Below are 21,481 nucleotides of genomic sequence, written 5' to 3'. Positions count from 1 at the left end.
CCGTCCCCTCCCGGAGCCGCGCGCTGTCCCCGCGGCCGCTCCTCCGGCGCCCGGAGATCCGCGGCGGTCACGGATCGCGCCTCGCCCGCCGCTCTGGGCGGGACGTCGGTGGCCGCCGTCGCTGGCGGCGGAACCGGAGCGGAGGGGTGCGGTGCGGTGCTCGTTCCTTGGCCGGCCCGGGCGCGGCGGACCCGGCGGCGGGAAGGTGAGGCTGTGTGGGTGCCGCGGTCTGTTGGTCACGGAGCCGGAGCGGTGGGGCGGCCGCTCTGCGGGGACGGGATTCGGCCGCCGCCCCCCGTCCTGGCCTCGCCTCTGCCCGCCGGGCTCAGTCGTGCGGGCGGGATCCGGGCCCGGTGCCCAGGCCGAGGCGTCGCAGCTGCCGGGCCGTTCACCGGGCTGGCGCTACAGCGGCGGGCTGCCAAAGCCTTGCCGAGGGACAAAACTCGGCTAAAATGAAATGTGTTCAAATTCTCTGCTCTCTTCTGGTACTCGGCTGAAGCAATGAGGAGACAGGGTTTCTTGATGGCGAACTTGCTCCGATCGTGTGAAGTGCACGACAGAGCATAATGTGGGTTTCTTCTGTGTAGCTTAAGACATTAGAGTGTGAGAATAACAGTAGTAAATTTTACAGTGAATAAAGGAAGGTGAGTGACATATAGAGGATATGAGTGGGGTGCCTGACTCCATTCTTAAAAGCTCACAGAAGTTGAATGCACGTGACATCATTTTTGGTTTTGTTCTGTGTCATGAAAAAAAACCCCAAAAAAACCCGTTTAACTTTACGAGTAAGAGAAAATAGCCTCTGTACAGAGCATTGAGCGCAGTTTTCCTGAAGCCTTCTTAAAAAAAAAAAAAAAAACATATTGAATTGTAGTCTTTCATGTTAAACTTTTCAATCTTTGCAAATGTCTCTGTAATCCTAACACAGGTATATTGAGGATGACTTGGAAGAAGGTTGTGGGACTTAGTATTTTGAAAGTCTTGTCATCTGTGTCAGATGAGATTGTCATTTTTGTCTGTGTGCCAGCAGCATCTGCCTGTTGAGAATTTGTGATTTTCATGCAGGAATAAAACTTTTTAGTTATATAGGTGTCATCTTTTAGAAACCTTCATGGGTTGTTTTTGCTGGTGTTATCCATAACACCTAAACTTATTGTTGGAAGGGATGAAGAGAAATTTATTTTCTTTTCTCTTTTCAGTTTTATTTGAAGTAGTTTACTTGGGTTTTCTTATTTGCATGGGGATTTACACTATGGGGAGAGGGGAAGGCATAGGGTGGAAGTCAATAAGTAAACTCAAGCTCTGAGGAAGTGTCATTCCTGATAATTTTTTTCCATTCTGTTTTCCAATTACTTGGATTTCTAGCTAGTATTGTTTAAAAAGTTAAATAATTTCACAAGCATCCCATATGTAATTTTTTATAACCTTTTCTCTTTTTCATTAAAGGTGAAGATAACTACAGTAAGATAGCTCTGAATACAGGTTCTGTTGTTAAGTTAACTTTCAATCCATTAATTTCCTTACTGGACGTGAATTCTTCAAGTCACCAGTATGGCTCTGGCTGTGATGTTGCTGAATGGTGCTTCCTTCCATGGTGCATGCTGCAGGCACAGAGTTTTGCTCTCCTCACTTGGACCTCTTCTCAGCAATTCAAAACTGTACAGCAGCTACAGGAGGCCAGGGGCAGTGCCTGAGAAAAAACTGTTTTGGCAGAATGCTGATTTCAGCTTTAAGAAGAGCATTGATCACCTGAAGACTCATCTAAGCTTGCTGAAGAAGGAAACCCAAGAGTACTTGAAAGGACCTGGAGGCCATCCATTAAATCAGCACTTGCTGGAACAAACAAGGGTGTTGTGGCAGTTTAGGAGCCAAGAAGATTTAAATAAATGGGTTATTTCCTCTGATGTGGAGATTGGAGGGAAAAGTAAAGTTTACATCAAACTGGGTAGGAATAACCAGGCTGCTCTGCTGTATGGAACCCTCAATACAGAAGTGCCTCGTGATGGGGAGACAAAATACAGTGGATATTGCAGTATGAGATCCAGACCGCTAGTGGTAAGTACAGCTCCATGTTTGCACAGCTTCTGATACTGGATCTGATGGTGTTTGTGGAATGCCAGTGACAGCAAGTGGCCTGCTCTTTACTGCTGATCACTTTCAGGAGTACTGCATTTTCTCTCAGACTTGTAATTGCTGCTGTGCCTGCTCTGACCTGGAAGGAACTTAAATTTTTTCTTGGATTTAATTTTCCTTTCTTAGAAAATGAATAATACCTATTTGATCATTTACTTATGTGCAATAGATAGACCTATTTGCAGCATCCTTACAAATGAAGGATCTGGAATGAAACTTTATATCCAAAATTGGTATGAATAAAATAAAAATCTTTCTAAATTTGAAGTTGATTGAATGTGTCATAAGTAAGAATTTTCTGGGCTTTAACTTGGTCTGTTCATCAGACTTGGTCAGGGTGAATGAATCATTTTCTCCCAGGAACAGAAAACAGTGCTTTGAAATGTACTTTTTAAAGGTCTGCCTCCTACTGTACATCAGAAAAAAAGCAAGACACATATCTTTGATAGCTCAGAATTGAGCAAAATAGAACCAGAAATGGGTGTGCTTATTAGAGATACTGCTTGTTTCATCCCGTATTTCTAAGCACCTTTAAAAGCAAAGGAACATTTTCATGCGCTGGATAAAATCCTTAAATATTTAATGTGTTCCGTTGTTTGTGTCTTGGCACAAGTGCTTAGGTACAATAATTTCTGGGCCAGAATCTTGGGGAGCAGAGAATATGAGTAAGCAAAATCAGTGGGTAAATGAGAAACGTATGAACACTGATTAAAATGGTGACATTAGATCAGATGACTGGAACAAGTGGAGTCTTGTCTGAGTTAAACTCTCAGCACTGCTACTGACTTGTGCAAATGACTCAAACTTTCACCTCCTAATTCTGAAGTAGTGGAGTGTATCAGTCCATCCTTATTTAAGTAGAAAGGCTCAAAACTGTTAAAACCATAAAATGAAGTAGCTACAGGCCTTATATTTATATATTCATAATTACTTATTCTGTTACCTACAAGATGAGTTGGTAGAACAATAGCTGATAGGTAATCATAGTAGTGCTGTAAAATAACAGGGAAGCATCTGAATTTTTGGTGCTAATTTTGACTTCTTGGCCAGACTCGCCAAGAATAACCCTGCCCTCTGCCCGTCATTGCTCCAAGTGACTACACTGTTGCTCTCTGAGGACTCTCTGAGGATATGTCATCATACAAATGACAACATCAGGATGGATTTTTCAGATCTTTGGAAAAAATGCAATAAAGAATTAGACATGCTTGCAATCTTATTATTTTACACAGTTAATGATAAAAAAAGTTGGAAAACAATAAATTCTCCCAGTATTCATTAGTCTTCTGTTGGGAAGTTATCAAAGGGGATAAATTATTTCACTGCTTCAATTTCCTGCCGTCACTTCTGAATGATCTAGAACTGACCAGAGAATATTAAATTTAGTGAACTATGTAAGTGCTGATCTATCACTGCAGCATTTGTGTAATTGCCTGGTAGGGAATTCTGTCCTAGGAAGGAGGTCTGATTTCTGATAGTTACAAAATTGTGGCTTATAATGAAAGTGTGAGTCCTCGGGCGGCAATATTGCAATTTGTGGTCTCTAGAATGGTGCTGAAGGAAATTCAGTGAGCTCAGCAGCCAGGGTGATGACAGAGTAGCTGTGTTCACTGTGTTACTGTAAACACTATCTGACATAATAACAAGGGCCGTGATCAAAGCAACAATGCTCTGTTCCTCATAATGAAAGTGTCCCTCTATTAAGCAGAAATAATTATATTTATCAATAATTTGTAGGGATCTTTTAACAGGAAGAAATATTATGACTGGTCAAACTTCAATAGTCTGTATTTACGTGTCCGTGGTGATGGCAGACCTTGGATGGTAAACATTTATACAGACCCCTACTTCTCTCATCAAAAGGATGACCTCTACAGCTACTTCATGTTTACCCGAGGAGGCCCATACTGGGAGGAAATAACGGTGAGCTAATGAGTCTTTCAAACTAATGAGACTGTCTTGAGGTCCTGGCCAAAACACAGGAAGGGGAATTCTTTCCACATTTACAGTGGAAAGAATTGCTGTCCACTCGACGTTTTCTTTATACAATAGACATGTGCCTTTGGCTTGGGAGTTCCCAAAACTGGACTAGGGGAGGGCACACTGTGTCAATTGTGTTAAAGAATTGGTCCACTATCTGTTTCTCTGAATGCCTACTGTTGGCTCTTACTGGAGTAATAGGATAGGTACAGCAGTTGAAACTTAGCAGGTGTTGCCTGGAATATTCTCTGTGGTAACCATTTTATCTCTAATGCAAATGGGTGTGGGCTGTTGTAGGATTTGTTCCAGGCAACAGGATTTGCTTAATTTGCAGTCTCTCTGGAGTCAGTCGAACTCAAGAGTTGGGGTTTCTCATTGGTGACCCTTGACTCTGTGACACAGAATAATATAATAATAATATTTTAAATGTGAGTTGCAGCTCTTTTCTGGTGCACCTTGGGAACCAGAAATAATTCTCTTATGACAACTATAGGGAGGTTTGCACATCCCTATGAATTGGTGTTGAGTGCTCCACGATACCATTATCCAATCATGTGGGAAAAGCCTGCTATTCCACAGACAAGGAACCAGGAGGATGAAAGTTGGAGTGTCATTGCTGGCTTGGATGTTTACTCTCACCCTCGCCAGCCAGCCCTGCTTTCTTGCTCCTACTACTTTCAAAGAAATATTTTCATTACCCTGAAGTACTTTGCTAGCGACACTGATGTCTGAGTATGAAGTTTGCGCTGTGAAATGCACAGTTTGGGTACAGATGAGCTGTCAGCATGTACCCGTGGTTGACTTTGCAGTAATTTCTGGTTTATATTTCCATGTTACTGGAAGGAGATATTCTCACTCTGAGATTCTCTCAGCTGCCTTCTGTGCTGCAGCCGTTCATTGTGTCCTGACAGGGTGATGGCTGCGGCCACCGCAGGACAGGCTGGGCCTGGAGCTGGCTGTGAGTGGCCAGTTGAAAGGGTTAATGTGGCCCATTTCTTTGTGCCAGTTTTATGTACCCAGCTAATGCTAGTACCAGATATAGCAGAGTGTTACTTTACTAACAGGTTATTTTCTTTTCCCTAAGTTTCTGTTTTATACACTGCTGATACTAGTCTGATTTTGTTTTGTTTTGTTTATGTCAGATTCCATTCTCCAAATTCTTTCTCTCCAGTCGGGGAAGAGTCCAGGATAACCAGCATCCTGTCTGGTTAGACAAGGCAAGTTTTCTGTAGGCTTTATTTGAAATTTCATTTGAAAAGGCAGTATAAGGAGCACACAACTGCTCTGTAAGAAATTCAGAATTTCCTTCAAGATGGCCTGATATAGATAACTTAAAAATTCTCTAATGTTTGTGAATTTGCAATTGAAGGGCCTCTTCATGTTATAAGGTATTTATTCTCATGTGTGGTAAATGAAAACATAAGTTGTATATGGGCTATTTAAAAATATTTACTAGGGGTTAAAGTGACAAATCAGTACTTGATCTAAGTATCCTCCTCTGAAGTTTTGTTGATGATTATTTTATGTGTGGCATTTGACAGTAAAAATTATGCACTTGCAGTGTAATTTTACAAACATGTTTTAAAGAAACCAAAAGCAGGGAAGCAGTGTGAAGGTAATTTAAGAAATCTTAGTAAAATGTCTTGGTCACACACAGAATATTTGGAGTTGGAAGAGACCCACAGAGACCATCAAGTCCAACTCTTAAATGAATGGTACTCATGGTACTAATGTATGTTTTCCTAGGAACCTGGAAAGACAGAAAATAATTGTTAAATAGACATAAAAAAGCCAGGGAACAGTCAATGTATCTGGGGCTTGCAAAGGAATAGATTCTTTAGAGCAGAGTTTAGGTGACTCCTGTAGATTTTCTGTAGCAATGTGATTTGGAAAAAAGGAGCTTTAAAAACTCTCTGGACTCCAAAAGCCAAGGGGCTGCTTGTAGAGTTTGCTGCTGGGGAAGGAATAGCATTGAAAGCAATAGAATGATCCAGAGGAGTGTCAGTGCATTTACCTAGCTTTGTTCTGTTATTTATTTAGCATATATTTGCAATATAGATTTAGATTCAGTCCACATTTATTCATCTGACACATCCTAGACATTATTTTCCCAAACTTACAGCAGTCCTTAAAATCATGGGTGCCGCCCAGACCTGCACTTTCAGCAGGGCTTTGGGGCAGCTGGGTTTATGAGGTGGCTTGCACTGGTGACTGGACTGAGCTGTTAATGATGGAGGTGTTTTGTAACTTGTGAGAGCTGAGGGAGCATTCAGGCAAGCCACAGGCTAATAGAAAACACACATGAGCCACATAGATTTTTTCTTATATTTAAGATCATTATTCTAATTGGAAAACAGTGGCTAAGAACCTTGTCTTACTATTAAACTCAGTAATTAAGTTTCATGCCAGCTTAAAATTAAATTCTAAAATGTCTGGTTTGCTGTTTTCAGAGTAGATGGTGTATCACTACCTAGAAAGATCCCTTCCATCCTTAATTACATCTTTGTTGCTCCTATTAATGAAAGAATTGTGATTTTATGAAAATGTGTTTAGAAACCCAATTGTGATGAAAGTGGCTGTATGCAAAGCACAGAGGATAAGAGTAACTGATGCTTTAGGCTCAGGCCATTTTAAATCAAGGATTTATTTACACAGTGGTTGAAAGGCACATGTGGAGTAATTTCCCACTGGGGTCTGTATTGAAAATGGGATGGTGAAGTGTTCAAACCTTAAAAAATGCTGCTGCATTTTGAACAAATACCGGTTTAAAGAAGATGGCTGTGATCAGCGTGTAAAATAGGGAACTGAGAGATACAACTGAGTTTGATTGTAATATTATAAATACTGTTCTATCCTCTGTGTCTTTTAACTAGGTTAGAACCCTTGGATTCACCATTGGAGATAAAGTAGATGGTCCATTCCAGCTGGAGATCGATTTTATTGGTCTGCTAAATGACAGAGCTCATAAAGAAAAGTTTGCCTATGAAGCATATGACAAGAACACTCCAGTCTAAGTTGGGCTGCTGTCCTTTGGAACATTCTTCAGATATTTGGTTTATTTTTATAAAATACTTATAAACATATGGCTTTTAACAACTTGAAGGGCCTATGTAAATATTAAATAGATAAGTGCATGAAGTGTGGCACCACTGACATCTTTAAACTCCCAACTACAGAATCATGGAGAGACTGTACATAGATGGATGGACTGAAATGTAGCCTGAGAGCAGTTGTGATGTTCTTACTTACAAGGCAGTAACTCTTCTTGGTGAAATCAAAGTATTTTACAAGTTTGTTCTTTTTTTGTCCAACATTTTCATTTTCTACATTATGTGGTTTGTTGACTGCTGTAAAACACTTGCATTTGCTAGTTTTAAACTGAAAAAGATGAGAATAAATACTCTGAGGACTGGTGCTTGAGAGTGACCCAGCTTCTGAAATTTACAAAGAGCAGCACCAGAAGTGGAAAAGGCAGAAGAATTTCAACCTTTAGCTTTGGCTCCTCTAGATAGCTAAAAAAAGAAAAAGCTGCCACTGCCAAAATGGAAACAAGAGCTATGCAGCAGGCTTGACTTTTCCTTCAGAGCTGTTGAAGATAATCCTACAATGATACAGAACCAAGGTTGTTGGAAAGAAGCAATGCTCCAAAGGAGTGGTGGGAGGAAAGCTGCAGCTTGCTTTGCTCCCTGAGAAGGCAGAGATTGGCTTACTTAGCAACCATTACAGAGCAGAGCAGATCCCTACTTCTGCTGTGTGCAGTTAGCCTAACTTGGCTGTGTTGTAAGAATTCACAGCCTCAACTGGTGCACAGAACTTTAATACCTCCCCTTTTCAGAGAAATCCAGTTGGCAGTAATTCAAGATAGCCACTCAGCCCTTGTTTTGTAAAGCATATGTTTCAGCTGTCAAATTTAAGTAGTCAAAGCACTGATCTCCACAGTGACCTTGTTGAAGTATACTTTAGAAATATTAAATGTACCTGTATTTTATATGGAAGAGACCACAATGAAGCATGCTGAAACAGAATCTTGTACTACCATTTTCATTTTGCACTGAATTCAGCAGGTTAATTGTAGAAGAAGGATGATACCAGGAAGATAGCAGAGCTAACATCTTCCATGGAGTGGGAGGGAGGTGAGTTGATAAGAAAACTTGGCACAGGAAAACACAGCAGTTAGTGTGAACAAGAGTGACAGAGTAAGGAAGCAGTTGTAGTTAGTATACTAAATGATAAAGCCAGTTATAAACAGGACATATACAAAATATTTATTCTCTTCTTTATTAAAAAAAATTGCCTCCTCTTGACATTGCAACATATATTTGATGGGACACTAAATTCAGTGAAACATTTATTTGCTCAACAGCTGAGATTATAAGTGCTAAATTACCTTTTTACTTCTATCCCTAAAAAATCCAGACAACTTTTCTATATATTTTTTAAATGTAAAAGTAACAGCTTCTTACAAAACCAAGGTATTGAATGTACCTCAACACAATTATAACATCTTCTAAGCATTTTAGAGGTGAAAAGCAAGAGAATTTTAACGACTGCTATTTACCATAGAAAGGAAGAAAACCTTAACTGTTCAAAGCATTCAGTTGGTAATTTGTAAATTCAGTTGTGACTTGCAAAAAGGTAGTTTACAATTATATTATGCATTAGTTTGACAGAGAGCTTGCATAATTTTTCTTCTCTTGGAAATTTCCTACTATTTCATAGAAATTAGATTAGAAATGCTGAATAATTGCTGTAACTTAGAGCATTTAAGGATTGATCTGGAGAACAGGGCAAGCAGGTACTTCCAAATCTTGCCATTTTGAACACTAGAACATTTTGAAGCTGCTGCTATCTAAAGCCTCCATTCTAGCACACAATAAGTGCACTCTGATGCACACGTCTATCCTAAGTTGCAAGGAGGCGTCTCAAACATCTTTTTTCCACTTATATTTTCTTCTTTAACATCTTTTAGTCAAGTACATTAGTTAAATGAGAACATTATGAAGCAACAAGAGAGTTCTAAGCCCCTTAAAGTTTAGAAATCTCATCTCAGTGGAGAAGTTGATCATAGACACATTATGCTCAAAGCTCATTACAAGGTCTCATTAATTGCTTTCTGGATTTCACTAGCTAAAAGCAACATGAACCATACACAGAGCACAAGCCTTTACATGAGAGAAACAGTATTTACAGTGATGTCTTTGATACTTCTCGTTCATCCTAACACCCAGATAGGCCTCTACGTTTCCCAAGAGCATGAGCCTTTTTCTTTCTTCGGTCTTGCTCAAGTGCCTCACGCCTTTCTTCCCTGGAGGGAAAAAAAGTGACCATGTCAAGTTTTATTACACTGGCAACAAAGGGAATCTGAAGCTGACCACAGCCTAACACAATTTTAATCAGTGTGCTGCCTTTGCCATAGGCAGAGATAGGAGTACCATTATGGACTGAACCCAAACATTCAGGGAAATACATTTGCTGAGACATGCAGGTCTAACACTTGAGGTAACATCATGTCAATATTGACAGCTTCTTCCAAGATGAAGGTAAATGTCCAAACACTGGAACTGATACTGTTCATGGAAAAAAAGTCTTAACAAATTCAAAGCAGCCTTTTGTTGTCCATCTTGAAATTGAACAGTCATTGGAAGGGAAAATGGCTTTAATACAAAAGTATTCTTTCCTAAACTACATTTAAATCCTAAGAAGAATTAATCATAATATTATATTAAGTAACACTATCTATAAAAAGACGAGTGGTGTACTAACCTTGTCTGGAGATGTGGCTGTTTGTAATCTTTCCTGTGTGAACAGATACCACCAGACCTATTAGGAACAGCATTTTCTTTAAATTCTCCCCATGGTTTTAGTCGTCCTACAATTTAGGAGCAAAAAGAGAAATTAGTTTAGCAGTTTAGTAACTAATTGTGTGCTTAACTTCCTATCATGAATTTATCCTAGCTAGCCTGTTTCTTACTGGTTGTCTTGAGGATGACATGCCTCTTTAAGCTGTATTATCAGTTTCACCAGCCCATTCCCTACAAGAAGTTCTTCTGTAAGTAGAAACAGGTGACTGTACTCAGAAGTAACACTCCCCATGCAAAGTTCAGCTTCTCAGATGAGATTAAAAAATCCCACCTCATTGTGTAAGGAATATTTTGTATTTCTTGTACATGCATCTATTCAGTGGAGTGCAAGGATATTTATTCTTGTATTTACGGGCTTTAGGTCATAAAATCCTAATCTTCAGTAGGGAGGCTCTTGAAGGACATATTATGAAGAAATTTAACATCAGACTATTTGGGAACCCAGAGAGAATGGAAAAGGGACAGGAAAAGAGACTGTAAACTTTGCTCTCACTGTTTGTATCAAAGCACCCCACAGGAGCAGCTGAGTGTAAGGGCTGCCCAGGGTCACAGCACCTTTGTGTGGCTGATAACGAAGTGGCCGAGAGAGACTTGCTTTGAGATCAAATGTCTTCTTTCCACTTGTGGGTTCTGCAGGTTGAGCTCCAAACTTGAAGGGAGTAAGAACTACAAAAGGCACCAAGATACCATAATTAGAGTAACGAGAGCATCAATGTACGCAGAAAGACCACACTACACTTATCAAGACCAAAGAACCATTAAATGTCCCTGCTGCTACTTCTAAAGATAGAATTACACAAAAAATGCAATTCTCACTTGAAACAGGGAGGGGCAAGAGTTGTAGAGTACTGGCCCTTTAGCTATGATTATACTATGGAAGAGCACATACAGCTCCATGTGTTTTTCTTGTCCTTCAAGGCAAATTGTGCTTCTTTTATGCCTATTTGGAACCTAATTGTTTTTCACGTTTAAGAAGAATTCTTTTGGAACAGGCCAGCTGCAGATCAGTGTGGAATTTTTCTTGCCCCTTGAAAACATGAGTATTATACAGCAAACCAGGAAGCTCTGGGTTCTTAACCTATGCAAATATCCCTGTAATGCTAAGGGTGTCAGTGGCTGGATAGCAGAGCTGTGCTGCTGCAGCAATTGTTAGTAATCAGAAGACTTCTGATTTTTCTTTATTTTATTTCCTGAGTTATCAGGGTGCTGAGGCTGATAACAGGTTGTCCTAAAGCACAGCCAGAAGTCTAATGCATGCTAACCCCACAAGAAGAAGGAGACCTCTGAGAAGGTGTCAGGAATTCCTTTCTGTGCTGATGGGGTGTCCCTGTATCTGTTATATGAATCTTTTGCTATGTAGTCCTTAAACGTCTAGAAGACTTTCTATCCTCTTTTCTGAGGGTAGCTAGGTACCATATGTTTAAGTTGTGACACCTAAACATTTTAGCCAAATCACTGGAAAACAAAGGAAACAAAGAAACTACTGCAGTTTCTGAAGAACCAGTCATTAATTAGAGAATTAAATTGAAACCTGGGTCTACATGACATTCAATTGTTAAAAACTTTCAAGTTTTCAGTAATTCAGTAAGACAAAAGTCTTGATCTGAAAGAGCCAAATATTCATCATCCACCTTACCCTTTGATGCAGTCAGATCATTATTTCTTGCATTTCCCTTACTGTTCTTCTGACTTTTTAGCTTGAAGCTCTTTTGAGTGTCAGGTGTGCAGATCTCCTCCATGTATGGAGACATTCTAGATGGAGTCTTGGTAAGAGAGCGTTTGTGCTCATTATCTTTTGTGGCTTCTGAGAACCTGAAAGATTTTAGAAATATAAAGACAAGTTTAGTCACCCTCAAGGAATGTAAGCAAAGTGCCAGAATATCACCTTCTATATTATTTATTATAATTTATTTATTACAGATGGAAAGATTAACTGTGTGACAGATGTTCACAGCTCATACAAAAACCATACTAAAATACCTTGCTGGTATAACACTTTAAGTTTTGAGCCAGTGTCAACAGCAGTAAGTACTACTAGAAACTACAAAGAACTGACTTTTTTGTTATTTTGAAAAGCAAATATATTTGGATGCAATAAGCTAGTAGATTTATTCACCAAGAGATATTATTTACTTTAGACCTGGATTCTGTAGTAAAGCATTGCATATTTCATTAGTTTTAAAATTCAAATTAAGAAAAATTGAAAGACAATTAACAGAATGCTGGACCTCAAAGACCTACAAGAAGAAGAAGCTGAAAATTTTGAAACACACAAGTTACCTGTATACCAAGACAAACACATTCCATGCGTACTCCAAATGTGTATTCCAAATATACACATTTTTAATGAACACCTATGATTACTCATATATGTGCATGTGCATAAAATTCAAAATCTCACAAAAACGCATGAGAATAAGCCATGAGCTTGCAAGATTTAGGAAGACAAGGAGTAAATGTTGACAAAAGCTGGTTTTGGGAGCGAGCAAGTCTATGATGAAGTACAGCTTGCAAGGTCCACCACATGCAACTGTGGAATGGAATTTTGGAAACAAATTCTGAAAGTAATGTTTTGGTTCACATATTGCTAGAAATCGATTAGGGCTACAGTGAAGACATCCAAGCTCATCCAAGAGGACACTAGAGGCAGTGTATTTTTTACATTTGTTATCCATTGAAATCAAAAAGACACTTAAAGCAAAAACAAAGCCATTAAGTTTGTAATCTTGATTTTGACCTTTGAACAGCAAAAGATCTGCATTCCAAAGTCTCATAAATATATATTATCAGACAGCAATATGAGAAGTTGCATTATCTGACTTAAAAACAAAAATCCCCCATACACTTTAGTCAGGGACAAAAAAAAGCCCCAGCAGCCATGATCTTGGCATGCAGAAGTGGAAAAGCGAGGGTCATCAGAGAAAGGAACACAACCAAGGCCTGTGAACAACTGTGTATTGTTAGCAAAGGGAGAATATCTAATCAGAACTTCAGTCACTGTGGAAGGTTTAGGAAACTGATTACAGTCAAAATTAGTATAATAGTTAGAAATCAAAGAAATAGTAGAAATAAAGGCTTTCCTTAGAAATCCAAGCAAAAAGAACATTTATTAATAGGATACTGTAAGGACTGTCCTTTCAATTCCTTCTTTTAAAACGTTTCTTGATCAAGACTTGAGGAAAATTATTAAGAAGAGAATTAAACATACTGATAACAGAAGTTCATGAAGTATTAACACTAATAGAGAATTACTGAGGAGGAATGATGACATACACATGAAGTTCCAAAAGGAAATAAGACGAGGTATAATAGCATTGAGTAAGAGTTCATCCATTTAGCAATTCCTCATGACTTCTGGTGTCAGTTTCCATCTGCTAGAAACAGTCTGCTTATAGTAGTCAATCACGAGAGGACCCCTGCTGGGACACTCAAGGGGAGGGGAAGTAGAGGACAAAAGGAAGAAAGTGCCTAAAAACCATCACAAGACTCATCCGGAGTACTGAAGAGAGTTCTGATTTTAAAAAATTACAGAAAAATTAATTAGGATAAACAGAAGCTATTGGCTGCTTAGCAAAATAGAAAACCTAACACAGTAATAGAAGAAAAGTAATTTGCTTGATTTTGCATCATTTGGCTTTAGAAAAATGAAAGCCAGGACTTGAGATTCTTCTAACAGACATAAAAATGAAGAATGAAGACAGTAACAGCACAATGAGGCTTAAACCACCCACAAAGCCAGGCTGAAAGTTAGTAGTCAGAATTAGTCTTACATAGTTCATGTTTGGAAGAGAAATAATGGAGTAAAATCACAGTCAGTGTGACTGTATCACATCAAATGACTTGCTGGTAGCATTGGTTTGTTCTTTTTACCTGACATTCATTTTGGATGTTGAAAGTACAGAAGGATGAAATGAAGATTTCTGGGATAAAATGCTCCGATTAGCAGCGTTCAGAGAATTGCGTGGTGAGCGCCGGAGGTTACAAGGAGTGCTGGTGGTGGAGAATCTGCCTCTTTCTGGATTTGGGCTGAATAAAAATCTTTTGCCACTGGCTTGTTTCTAGGGAAAAGCAAATTCTGAGTTACCATATACCATACTCTGCTGAAAATTTACTTAGAAAGCAGCCAAGAGGAAGGGAAAACACGCAGTGAATCAGAAGCATACGGCCTCTTCAGTTTTCTCCCATTTTTTCATCTTTAAAAGCATATTTTAAATGTAAGTTTTTTTTATTATTAAATTGACCTGACAACACACACCTTAGAATACGGAGTGTCTTTTTCTGATGCTCTTAAGGGATTTGATTTTCTGGTCAGCACCTGCCAATAGCAATTTGTCTGAAGTATAAATTGATACATTTAAAAAATAAATGTAGTGTTCAGGAGTTTCATTCATTGTTACTGTTTGATAAGGACAGTGCTAGAGTAACCAACCTGAACAATTCTATGGCCATTGCCATATTCATTCACACATTCATCGATACATTACTGTCACTTTTTTAGGCTCTACTGCACTTTGTGAGAGGCCCTGTTAGCAGCTTTCACCAGTGTGAGGGTGAAATACAAGAACTGAGAACAACACATATTGAATGTATTTTTAAGGAGAATTATATGCAGCCATAGGATGATAGTTCAGGCACAAAAGAGAAAATATTAAATTCCTGCTCTTTGAAAAATAACCTATCCCCTTGGTTAAATTTTGCAGCAATTCAAACAGTTGTAAACAAAAGATCCAGGAGATCTTTCACAAAAGTAATTGTGATGATTATTTTTACTCAAAAACAACAAGTTAGTTGTTGGTTTCTACAGCAATACACAGTTAACATGTAAAACTTTGTATTGTTATATAAGTTATATACAAATAACTATATATATTGGTTATAATATTCCACTGTAGGTTCACATGACCAGCTACTTACTGATGTAAAGAGACCTGCCAGGACTTTTACAGAAAGGCCCTGGAAACACTGATATGCCAACAATGGGTATCTTCCCATCTTATCTCTTACCTTGACTGTGCTGCAACTTTCATTCAGTTTTTTTTTCCTCTCCATGTAGTCAGCAATAGATTCCATTTTCTTGAACTGAGCCTCATGCAACTTTTTAAAGTCTAAGAAGTTCCAAAAATAAGAACATTGACAGATATAATATGGTTCTAGGGGAGTTTAGTACATAAAAGGAGAATTTTGTGACACCTATTGTCATGGCCTCAAAGAAGTCAATGCATCCCTCTAATTAAAGGCTGTAGACACAGCTGACCAAACAGGACCAAAAGATTCTCCTTCACCAGTTACGTGGCCCATTACCTGGTAATCTGGAGGATTATAGAATCAGGGCCTGGGAAGGAAGGGGCCTCTAAGGATCATCCAACCCAACCCCCAAATTTTGCAGTTAAAGAAAACAATAAATACTTCTACATTTGAGATGATTAAACACATTTTAAGAAGTGATGAACATGAGCTAATGTACAGTAGTACAGCACAACCATAGTATTTATGAAGTGAAAACTAAAAAGCGGGAATAATAGCATGTATGTGTTCCTGTTCTTTGAAAATCATTAATACAAGTATTGTATGGAGAAGTCACCAAAATGTTCAATAAACCAGTTTTTTAACATACATGGCAGTCATTTACAACTATGAATTTACAAGCTGGAATATGTACCTTGAAATGTAACATTTGGGATTTTTTTTTTCTTGCTTTTTAAAGAGAGGATATTCTTTTATTTGAGCAGGAATAGAAATCTGATTTGTAAAACGCTAAGTAAAGTCTCTCTTTACACAGAGAAAACACATCTCTTCCTAAAGAAGGCAGGCTATCTTACTTGGTGTGGTAGCTGTCACTCCTGCAGACCTAGATGCACGGCCTGCATGTAAAGGGATCTTCCTTCCTGCAGGATGAGCATTACCTGGTACAGCAAGATTAGACAAAATCATTACAACTCCTGGATAATTTAAAGTAATCACAGTAGTTTTAAATGTTGTTCCAATGTTTGTTTCACAACACACTTTATCTCTTCAAAGTGGGTGTAGGTTTTGAGAAATAGAACCATCTGGAATAGGTATGTTCTAAGGCTCTCAAAAGTGCTTTAATTGGTTTGTCATTAATAATATATCTTGACAAACCACAAGCCCAGCATGAATCCTAAAGTCATATTAGGTTAGTATCTTACGAAAGTAAAATATTTTTCAGGGAAAGTTTACAAGAGAACTGTATTTATGGTAAAAAAAAACCCTTTAAATTCTCAGGCCTTGATATGTGTTTTTTAAATGTTAATACTAAAGACAAAATGCCTTTTGACCACCTTTTCTGCCACTGCCTTATTTGCATACAAAGTCCAAGTTATTTTTGTCATCTCTGCTCCCAGGTGTAGTAATACGCTCACGTTCACATTTTAATGATTAATTTTCTTAAGAAAAAAAAAAATCAGGAAACAACTTGACATCAAATTCATCATTTGGATATCAACAGCAAACACTTGCATTTCTGGTCATTCACATCCCCTCAAAAGTAAACTTAGATAACCACAATATATTGAAAAAAGCCCTTATTGGAAACAAATAATGGCATGCAGTTAAAAAATCAATTTGTTGATATTAAATGCAGACTTGTTACTATAGCTGTAGGAAGAGATGAGCACTGTACCAACTGTCAGGATGAGCAATGCCCCCAAGCATGCCCCACCTACCCTCTTGCTTTTGTTTTTAAAAACAACCTTCATAGAAAACCCCATATTTTTTAGTTAGTTCAAAATTATTGGTGGTCTCCCATAAGATTGTCCTTATAAATTCTATGGAACAACAAGAATATCCATAATGAACTTACTTACAGACTACATACACTGAGCCTAACAGAGCAAATGCAGAAGTGTATCTTACTTGACAGACCCCTCAATATCAAGAAATTATCAGACTAGGTAGACAAATTCATTTCTTCATGTCAGCTGCATACACAAAGCAGTGGAGGAAAAATTAATTCATATTTTCAGTGGCATTGTGTTTGAAGGACTAAAAACACCACCAGATGAAAAAGTGATCCAGTGGAACACATTCAGATACTCTTAGGTAGTTCAAACAAATGGTAAAGGATTTTATGTTTTCTGCTGATTTTACTCCTGGAAAGCAAAAGATAAAACTGCTCACCTGTGGAAAAAGATAAATGGACCATAACGAAGCAAGTCCTCCCTTTCTTGCCACCTCCTAGTGGCCAAACAACACCTCAAGGGTATTCCAAAAGGCACTGATCCTTTTGGAAGTGCAAAACTCAAATACACTCATCTCTGAAGAATCCTTCACTAAAAAGTTCTGAAGTCAAAGCCAGCAAAATTCCTACACTGCAGAATTTGTGGATTTGTGTTACAAATGTTAAACAAGTAACACAAACTCAAGCCAGACCAATTTTCTTCTGGTATCCCCAGAACAAGGTACTGATCAACAGATGTGCCCCAAAAATTGTATGAAGATGCAATAAAATTATCTTTTGGTTATTCTAAGTAGCACAAATTAAAGTTACTTTTATCCAATTTTCTACTTACATTGTCCTCCCCTGCCTTTAGTAGAAGTCTTCTCTGCCTGTTTCTTCTGTCCAGCACTCATCCCTGGATTCTCATTAGCTCTCTCTTCAGTTATTTGGATTTTGTTTTGTGATATCTTCTGCCCCTTTTTGTGCTCACCCTGAGGCACTTCATTTTCTTTCATTTCAGAATGCACCTGCAATTTAAACATACTTGGTTAACCAGTTTGTACCAACTGGATATAAAGCAAGGCTGCTGTTCTGAGAACAATGAGCCAGTGGAACAGATTGCCCAGAGAGGTGCAGAGCCTTCATCCTCAAGGGTTTTCAGCATCAGATTGGATAAAGCCTAAAGCACTGGCCTCTAACCTCATAGCTGAGTCTGCTTTGAGTGGGAGATTGCGCAAGAGATTTTTCTGAGGTCCAAACTGAATTAACCTGTGAAATACTTACCCTGTTACTTCACAAACTTAGATATATTAGAAAGCTTTGACCTGCATAGCTCTCACATTTTAGTATAAAATTGCCTTTATGGATTACAGTTAATGATTTATAAGCAAGATTAAATTTACTGGGGACTTTTTATTGTTGTATTTTTGCATGCTGTACAATTCTCTAACACTAAAAAATTAACACTCCTCATTTTCTCATTTCCCTCCTCTACCTCAGTAAAAGTATTTCACACAGTTCTTAATTTACCTACTCCTTGTAACTCAAAAAAAAAAATTCAACCTCCGTCTCACTTTCTAACTTTCTCTCCCTAAGTCACACAACCCTCACAATAAAAAAAATTGTGAGGTTTAGGCAATTGTGCAACTTCTGATATTTTTTTCTGTACCAAAAAAGAGAGAGCAGCCTTATTTTAGATAAATTGTGAAACTAGCTTAAGATTCAGAATATTACAATGAACTAGTGAAAGCAGCCTTACACTCAGATAAAGTGTTTGGAATTGTATATTTCTTAGAGGAATTTATTTTCTTAAAGCAGTGACTAGAAGTAATGTCAGTTCATTATGGGGTAGTGCATAAATGGTCAAAAGTCAGCGCTACAAAATACAAAAGACTAGTACCAGAATGCTTGCATAACAATTTTTGTATGTGTCTATACACACAAATACACATATATGAACACACACCATCTAAAAATGGGGACTGAAAAGAAATCAAGTGGGCTTAAATTATGCTCAGAGGAAGGGAGGACAGCACATGAAAGCATGCAAAGCAAATCACCTGTTTCTCATCAGAAAGCACTGGGTTTTCTTCACTGCTACTAGTTTCCTCATGGGAGTTCCTCTTTTTTCTTTTTATTTTCTTATCCTTACCACCTCTTTTTGTAATGAAACACACTGAATCAGACGTAATTTCTTCCTGATTGCTCAGTTCATCCGATTTAATGGAAGCAGATGCACTCTTTACAGGACCCTGTAGCAGAAAAATACTATAACTGGAAGATATCTGACACAAATACGAATTAAATACTCCAGACCAGTTTCAATTTAATTATTTCTAAAAAGTATTTTACACTGAGAATAAACAGTAGCATGCCATGTAGCAGCATAGTAATCAAGAAACTGGCACTATCTACGTTCCCCTAAGCATCAAAGCTCTTTGATGAGAGCATCATCAAAGCATCATCTCATCTCATTGGTGACAGCATCAATGCTCTCATCAAAGCATTGTTTGGAGACTTTCAATACAATTCCTATGATTGGTTTATCATATTTCATTTTAATAAGATTATAAAAACCTAATATTTTATATTTGAAATCTAACTTGCATGACGCCATGACCCTTTAATATTTGTACACTTGTGCAATGCTCTTCACCAGTGAAAACAGGGCTCCTTTCCTGCTCGTGAAAATTGTAAAAAAGCTGACAGGGTTTACACCAGTTCCTCAAGCCTTTAAAGAAGATTTTTAAGGGATGCATTTAATGGGAGATGTATTTTAGAAAAAGCAGATAACAAATTACTTTAATCAAAAACATTGCCACACTCAACAAAAATTCAGCTTACTGAAAACTTTTTAAAAAGTTAAGAAAACAAAACACTAAGAGGCAAATAAAGGAAGTAGTACAACTATATTGCTTTTATTATAGAGGAAGTAAATTGTAGCAGATACAAAATGCTTTCCAATTAGTACCTAAGCCCCTTCATTTAGGCATGCAAAAGGAATAAAATGTTTTTATATTTGGTACTGAATAGTGTTTGGAGCCAAACAAGCAAGAATTAATGTTTGTTCAGTGGAAATTAAATGTTATTGTTCACAGAGAATAAGTATGTACTGAAGCTGAAAAATACACAGTTAATTTTGGCAGCTGAAAGAAAATCAGCTTTTAGTCATAGAGGCCACTTCAAAACTAACATTAGCATACGTATTTCTATCAGTATATAAGTTCTTTAAACTAAGGGCACTAAGAAGAAAAAGGTATTTCTATTATAGTTCCCATTGTGGTCAAAAATTACCCTTCAGCACATGTCCTGCTCTATGGGTTACAAATTAAGGTTTACATTTCTTAAAAACAAGGTCTGATGTATTATGTTACCATATTTTCACTTTCTTCATTTGTCCTTTCAAAGTGTTGCTTCAGTGATTCCAGTAATTTATCTGCCTGAAGAGAAATCAAAACAACACATGAACCAAGCAGTCCATTAAGTCACTGAAGAGCTGTCCAGGCCCAACTCACATCCTATAAACTGACCCAACAAGGGAGCAGAACATTTCCTGAATCCAACAGGACAAGGACACACCGAGGACGTGCTCGAGTCAGTCAGCTAGAGAAAGTGCCTAATGCCACAGATAAATCTGCAGCATGTTCTCCACGGAGGCACAAAGGCAAATTTCCTTGACTAGGTTTCTCCTGCTCTATTTTCCAGGAGGTTCATTGTTCAAGGAAAGAGACAAACTGTTTGAAGCCCCATAGCGCAGCTGAACTTGAATTAAAATTGTGTCAAATTTCTGCAATTGCTTCTGTCTTGCCCATGCTACATGCAAAGCATTCTTTTCATCCCTCGCATACGTTCAGCAGTAATAGTAAAAAAACAACGATGAAAACACACCACTGATAGTTCAGGCTATGTAAGACTCCTAAACACCTACGTGGGAAGGTCAGCACAAAAACAGTCCAAGTACCCCAGAACTAACATTCCCAGAAAAAATCTTAGTCCTGTGAGGCAGGGAGCTGCCTTGTGCCCGCAGGATCTTTTTTTTAAGGCTTTCTGACTTGTGCGTGGCTGCGGGAGGAGCCCGGCCGTGCCTCACACGCACCTGCAGCTCCAGGCAGGGCCCGGGGCGACCTCAAGCGCGACCGCCAGGCGCGCCCTCTCCGCCCTCTCTTAAGGTGCTCTCTTGTCGCCGTTCCTCCCACTCCGAGTCGTAAGAAATAAAAACCAAAACAAGCCAAGCCAAGCCAAGCCAAACAAACAAACAAACACACACAAAGACCCGCGCCGGGGCGAACGGCGCGGGGACACCGGCGTGGGGGACCAGCCGGGCCAGCAGAGGAGGGGGCAGCCGCCCCTTCTCGATGCCCGGGGGACACCGGAGCCCCGCTCTCTCCCTCCCCGATTGCGTGCCAGCACCCTGGAGGGCAGCACAGCCCCAGGCATCCCGCGGGCGGTGCCGCTGCCAGGGCCGCTCCAGACCCGGGCGGGTGCGCCCCGGGAGGCTAGGGATGCGTTCTCGCTACCGGGCACGGGAACACCCCAGAACCCGGAGCTTCGTGGGTAGCGCTCCCTCGCAACCGCCCCCGCCTCACCCGAAGGTTAGCCCTCAGCCCGGCGGCCTTGGCGATGCGCTGGAGCTCGGCGTATTTCAGCGCCTCCAGGGGCTGCAGTGAAGCGAGCGCCATGACAGCAGCTCCGACCGAGCGGCCCTGCCCGCCGCGCGCCAACCGAAACCGCGCGCACCGCCCCCGCAGTTCGAACTGGCCCGCTCCGCCAGCCCATTGGCTAGAACAGAAAGGGGGCGTGGTCAAAAGGGCGGAGCGCGGGAGCCACCAAT

General features: G+C 39.4%; 2 protein-coding genes across 4 annotated transcripts; one reads left to right on the top strand and one right to left on the bottom strand.

Moving 5' to 3' along the window:
- Positions 1–4: 4 nt before the first annotated feature.
- On the top strand, positions 5–7,527 carry NDUFAF1 (NADH:ubiquinone oxidoreductase complex assembly factor 1). The gene is made up of 5 exons (XM_009102065.4): positions 5–205; positions 1,447–2,055; positions 3,871–4,056; positions 5,256–5,330; positions 6,987–7,527. The coding sequence occupies exons 2-5, from the start codon at positions 1,552–1,554 to the stop codon at positions 7,125–7,127; spliced, it is 906 nt and encodes a 301-aa protein (XP_009100313.1). The 5' UTR covers positions 5–205; positions 1,447–1,551; the 3' UTR covers positions 7,128–7,527.
- Positions 7,528–8,368: 841 nt separating this feature from the next.
- Positions 8,369–21,402, bottom strand: NUSAP1 (nucleolar and spindle associated protein 1). 3 transcript variants are annotated; one of them, XM_050975110.1, is made up of 12 exons: positions 21,237–21,402; positions 20,025–20,090; positions 18,711–18,902; positions 17,504–17,678; positions 15,794–15,877; positions 14,979–15,079; positions 14,230–14,289; positions 13,845–14,032; positions 11,611–11,786; positions 10,530–10,640; positions 9,877–9,982; positions 8,369–9,418 (listed from the first exon to the last, which is right to left on the bottom strand). In XM_050975110.1, exons 1-12 carry the CDS (start codon positions 21,327–21,329, stop codon positions 9,331–9,333), a joined length of 1,440 nt encoding a protein of 479 aa, XP_050831067.1. In that variant the 5' UTR covers positions 21,330–21,402; the 3' UTR covers positions 8,369–9,330. The 3 variants fall into 3 exon arrangements, with proteins under 3 accessions (XP_050831067.1, XP_050831068.1, XP_009100315.2); XM_050975111.1 differs by lacking the exon at positions 21,237–21,402 and adding an exon at positions 20,747–21,164; XM_009102067.4 differs by lacking the exon at positions 14,230–14,289 and having other exon boundaries at positions 21,237–21,401.
- Positions 21,403–21,481: the final 79 nt, after the last annotated feature.

This window comes from Serinus canaria, chromosome 5 (assembly GCF_022539315.1).
Source record: "Serinus canaria isolate serCan28SL12 chromosome 5, serCan2020, whole genome shotgun sequence".
Taxonomy (NCBI): Eukaryota; Metazoa; Chordata; class Aves; order Passeriformes; family Fringillidae; genus Serinus; species Serinus canaria.
Note: the sequence above shows the minus strand (reverse complement) of the source record. Positions and strands in the feature narration are given on the sequence as shown.

Excerpts from the sequence above, each read along its gene's own strand:
- NDUFAF1 (XM_009102065.4), top strand. The coding sequence starts at position 1,552 with ATGGCTCTGGCTGTGATGTTGCTGAATGGTGCTTCCTTCCATGGTGCA. Across the intron at positions 2,056-3,870 it reads TGAGATCCAGACCGCTAGTG|GGATCTTTTAACAGGAAGAA; the intron begins GTAAGTACAGCT and ends AATAATTTGTAG. Across the intron at positions 4,057-5,255 it reads CATACTGGGAGGAAATAACG|ATTCCATTCTCCAAATTCTT; the intron begins GTGAGCTAATGA and ends TGTTTATGTCAG.
- NUSAP1 (XM_050975110.1), bottom strand. The coding sequence starts at position 21,329 with ATGGCGCTCGCTTCACTGCAGCCCCTGGAGGCGCTGAAATACGCCGAG. Across the intron at positions 18,903-20,024 it reads ATGAAGAAAGTGAAAATATG|GGTCCTGTAAAGAGTGCATC; the intron begins GTAACATAATAC and ends TTTCTGCTACAG. Across the intron at positions 11,787-13,844 it reads ACATCCAAAATGAATGTCAG|GTTCTCAGAAGCCACAAAAG; the intron begins GTAAAAAGAACA and ends AAAATCTTTCAG.